The sequence below is a fragment of the Arachis ipaensis genome, chromosome B04 (assembly GCF_000816755.2).
Source record: "Arachis ipaensis cultivar K30076 chromosome B04, Araip1.1, whole genome shotgun sequence".
In the NCBI taxonomy this organism is placed as follows: Eukaryota; Viridiplantae; Streptophyta; class Magnoliopsida; order Fabales; family Fabaceae; genus Arachis; species Arachis ipaensis.
Window position 1 is genome coordinate 15,454,736 of NC_029788.2, and position 4,526 is coordinate 15,459,261.

The 4,526-nt window shown below is 35.8% G+C and overlaps 1 protein-coding gene across 1 annotated transcript in view; it reads right to left on the reverse strand.

Annotated features, from left to right (window-relative positions):
- LOC107639010 (two-component response regulator ARR2) overlaps positions 1–3,832 on the reverse strand; it is a 5,218-nt gene extending 1,386 nt beyond the window's left edge. Inside the window, exons 1-5 of the mRNA XM_016342417.2 lie at positions 3,308–3,832; positions 2,650–2,802; positions 2,192–2,566; positions 1,712–1,788; positions 188–1,372 (exon numbers count right to left, since the gene is read on the reverse strand). Coding sequence (XP_016197903.1) covers positions 188–1,372; positions 1,712–1,788; positions 2,192–2,566; positions 2,650–2,802; positions 3,308–3,491 — 1,974 coding nt within the window. The 5' untranslated portion in view covers positions 3,492–3,832. The remainder of the gene's footprint in view (positions 1–187; positions 1,373–1,711; positions 1,789–2,191; positions 2,567–2,649; positions 2,803–3,307) is intronic.

Here is a 4,526-nt window from a genome sequence, read left to right on the forward strand (position 1 = left end):
AATAATAATAATAATAATAATAAAAGCATAAGCAGGCTTATAAATTCTGTGGCAGCCTTTCAAGACTATTAAGGGAATAAAACCGAGTCTAAGAAAGAATGACCTATATTTTCTCCATTGCCACTCTATATTTTCTGCCTTGAGACACGAAACAGAATCTTAGGGCCTAGAAGAAGGAATGACCAACCTGTTTCAGAAGTGCACTCATAAGATCCTCCTGCCCGTATTGCTCGGGGAAGAAGTTAGTCTGGGAGCTTGCATCAGGAACTCTTTCAGCCTTCACTCTTACCGAATTGTCAATGAGAAGCGGATTCTGGGGCTGACTAATGCTTTGGAGATTACCTTGATCCATGCCTTCACCTATGGAGAACATGTCTTTCCCCATTGAAGAAGTAGTATCTCTATTTTGTCCAGTTTGTTGAATAGATGTAAAACCCGGATGGACCAAAACTGATGGTGAGACTGAGACATCAGTGTTACCTTGTACATGATTTGAATGCTGAGTAGCATCATATGTCAGGCCAGCGGTTGTTAAGTCCCAATCTTGGGATTTTTGAGGTTGGAGTTCGTTAAACATATCATAATTCGGAACAAAGCCACTGGATCCTTTGATTCCTGAAGTAACTTCCTCTTGTAACATTCCTTTTGTTGTGATATTCGATATACCTGGATGGCTTCCAAGAGGGAAACTTCTGACTGACATCTCGTTAGTTTGATTCATGGGGAAATTCAAAAATGAAGAGCTTTGTGGTACTTGATTATAAGCAGCATTTATGTTGCTGGAGCTAGCAATCCCATTTCTGATAACACCGTTGGAAATTCGGTTTGGTACTGTTGGTTGCAACAATGAAGTTGGAAGCTGGTTAACATGAGAACCATTTTCACCTATCATCTGACCTCTTGGTTGGGATTGACCCATTTGCATCAACAAGGGGCTTCTCTGTGCGACAGAAGCATTGATTCGCATATTCAAGTTACCAAGGGATTGGGCAGATTGGTGCAGATTGGCAAGCTGCTTTGGCTCCATGTTGGTAGGGATTCCGTGAAGCAAGTTTATCGGTTTATTGGTATTCAAATGCTGCATTTGCCCTTCTCCAAATCTTAATTTCGGGCTTTCGAAACTGAAAAGATTCCGTTGCTCAACTAGAGGCATGGACATAACCGGTTTTGCAGTTGATCTGCCAAGTCCTGCTGCTTGAAGCTTGGCTAGACTTTGTGCTGGGAGCTGGCCAGCGACTGAAAGGGCTTGAAGGTCAATTCCATTGATCGATGTTGACCCAAATGTTGGATCTTGTGGGTTCATGAAGGAATTGTTCAAGTTGTTCTGCTGCTGGGAAACTCCACTCAGCCTCCGAAGATACAATCGGTATTTCTGCACCAAAAACATGAAGAAGGAGTTAGCTGCTTTGAGCAATAGCTTATGCGTGCTAATCGAAGAGACAGAGACAACATTAATTGTTTAGCTCTTTGAAAAGGAAATCTAAAACAAAGCGCAGTAGTCGGAGAGATGACGTCAACATTAATTATTTAGGTCTTTGAAAAGGAAATCTAAAACAAAGCGCAATAGTCGGAGAGATGACGTCAACATTAATTATTTAGGTCTTTGAAAAGGAAATCTAAAACAAAGTGCCGTTGTCGGAGAGATAAAGACAACATTAATTATTTAGCTCTTTGAAAAGGAAATCTACACTGATGCGCGGTAGTATCATACCTGAAGGTGGCTAGCGACGTTTTCTCTGGTAAGTCCAGGAACATTCATCAATTCCAGAATCTTTTTCGGAACAGCCTCTGTATATAAATGCCAAATTTAGGAGCATAATACAATGCACTACATTTTAGATAAATCTCCAACAAATCAGGCAAGAAGAAACAACAACTTAATGCTTCGCATATAGGATATTATTCAAGAAAGTATTCCAAGAGATCAATGGGGAAAAAAATCTAATTGAGAGTTTAAAACAATTAGTCACAAGAGGATCTTAATTAAGCACTAAAATTAATTTAGCTATCTATCCACAATCTAGAAAGCCTAGATGCAATGATTATAAGGGTTGAGTTGTGGCATTCACAACCCTCTTATCGCAAACCATCATTGGACTCACCCATTCTGTACCACATTAGATTGGGAGGAATCAAAAAGCAACAACAATGAAAGGAATTTTTATTGAGACTACAATTGAAGAATACATACTGTCAATTCCAAGTTGATTCACAGCAGCCATAAACTGTTGATGAAGCTCAACAGACCAAACCACGCGCGGCTTCTTCAAAGTGGAACTATCATCCCTCTCATCAGCATCTTCTTCCTCGTCCCTTCTCTTCTTTGAGCTTTTCCCTTCATTTGCTGAGGATGAGTAATCCGCATCATCAGATACCTTTTGTTGACGATCTCCTTCATCTATGCTTCCCGATTGCTCTGGATCTCTCCAACCAGTCTTTCTCTTCCGAACCACATGCTGCCATATATTCTTCAGAGCCTCGATTCGCACGGGTTTAATTAGGTAATCACAAGCACCATGAGTCACACCCTTCATAACAACATGCTTTCCATCGTCTGCGGACATCACTGTTAACATCAAATACAATTAGTCACTAACTAGATCAATGTGATTCATCCATGAAAGGAATCTAATTGAAAACAATACTTACTAATAACTGGAAGGTCCATCTCCAACCCAATATGCTCCAAAAGCTTAAATCCATCCATGTCAGGCATATGCACATCACTTATAACAATGTCAAATCCATTCTTGTTCCCTCTCAGAAGTTCCAATGCAGCCTCAGCACACTTGCATTTTGTAACTGAAATAGCTCCAATTTCATCAAAACTCAGAAACAAATGAAGAAAAATCACAAATGAGATAAAAGCAAATCTGGCATCTATTCAAAGTTTATACAGTCAATTCCAAAATATCTGCAAAAGGAAAACATCTAGCATCTCAATGAGAAAACAAGCAAAGTTAAACGAAATCAATCACAGAGGAAAAAAAAATTAAAAGTGAGTAAATAAATAAATAAACGAAGATGTTAGCAGAAGAATATGATATTACAGCAACAACCATAGATAAAGAACAAGTTTAGATTTTTTTTTTTTTAAAAGGAAATAACATGTGACAAGATGTGATCAGCAACTAGTACCTATATGCACATAAACATTAACAGAAATGAAAGTAAAGTTGCTCTCTTTTTCACAAATTCAAGATGGGAATCATCAAAAACAAGTTGAATAGAGAGAATTCAGCAACTTGGAAATGGAAAACCAAAAAAAAAATTAAAGAAAAATCAGAAAAGAAAAGTGAGTAAGCACCTTCATAGAGGCAAGCTTTAAGCATCTTCTCAAGGATCATGAGGCAGGTGGGGTCATCATCCACCACCAGAACCCGGAGACCCGCCGGAAACTGGTCGGAGACAGCATCTCCGGTGGACCTCAGATGCGAACCTGATGAACTAGGCGTTGACATGGTGGATCCCTTGACGTTGCTAAGATTCATAGTTCACAGATCCAAAAAACAAATCAAGGAGACAAAAACACAAACACAAGGAGGGCATGAAACATAAAACAAAAACCACAACAAAACAGTGACCTCAAAACACTGTTCCTTTCTCACTTCACATAGCTGAGATTGACATAGAAAAGTTGAAAATTAAAAAAACCAAACGAGTTTGAGAAACTTGGTAGAAGGAACAGAGAAAAGGGTTGCCCAAAAACCTTTTCTTTTCTTTTTTTTTTTTTTAATTTTTTTCTCTTTTGGAGCAGATAATAGTATATAATGGAAAAAATATTCGGGTTCTGGGGGTTCTGATTCTGAAGCTGGTGATGCTGTTGTCACTGTTGCACGCTGATGCTGAATTTCGGGCGTAGTTTTATTATTTACTCTAATTATACCAATAATAATAAATTTTAATTACTAAATTTTTTTTAAATAAAAAATGAGATTCGAATTTTTAAGTGAATATTAAAAAATTATATCATTTGAACTATAATTTATAGACTGTTACTAAATTAATTTTAAATTTTTATTTTTTAGACAAATAATTTTTACATCAGATTAACTTGAATTAAATGATTTTATTTAAAGTAACATAAAATAATAATTTTGGTATTAGTTGAGTTAATATTATCATTTTTATTTAAAATTAATTTTAATATATTAATTTTATAAAATATTTTACACGATTATTTAATTATATTATTTTTTTAAATATTTATTTACGTAATAATATAAAAAATAATTATTGATGTTATGTAATTAAATATATAATATTAAAATTATTTTTGTATTTTACTAAATTATTACAAGAAGGCAATAAAAAATAAATGGTTGGGTTTTGTTTAATTATTTTAGACGCTTTGAATAAAAAATTGAAAGTTGGGTCTCACAGTTGTGCTCCTGAAAGAGTGGATCCAGCTCATTTCATTGGATTAACTAACCCCACATGTGACATGCCACATAAACACACCACAACACAACGTCTCATATTCATCCAATGATTTTTTTTTTTTTTCCCTTCTATTTAATTTTATA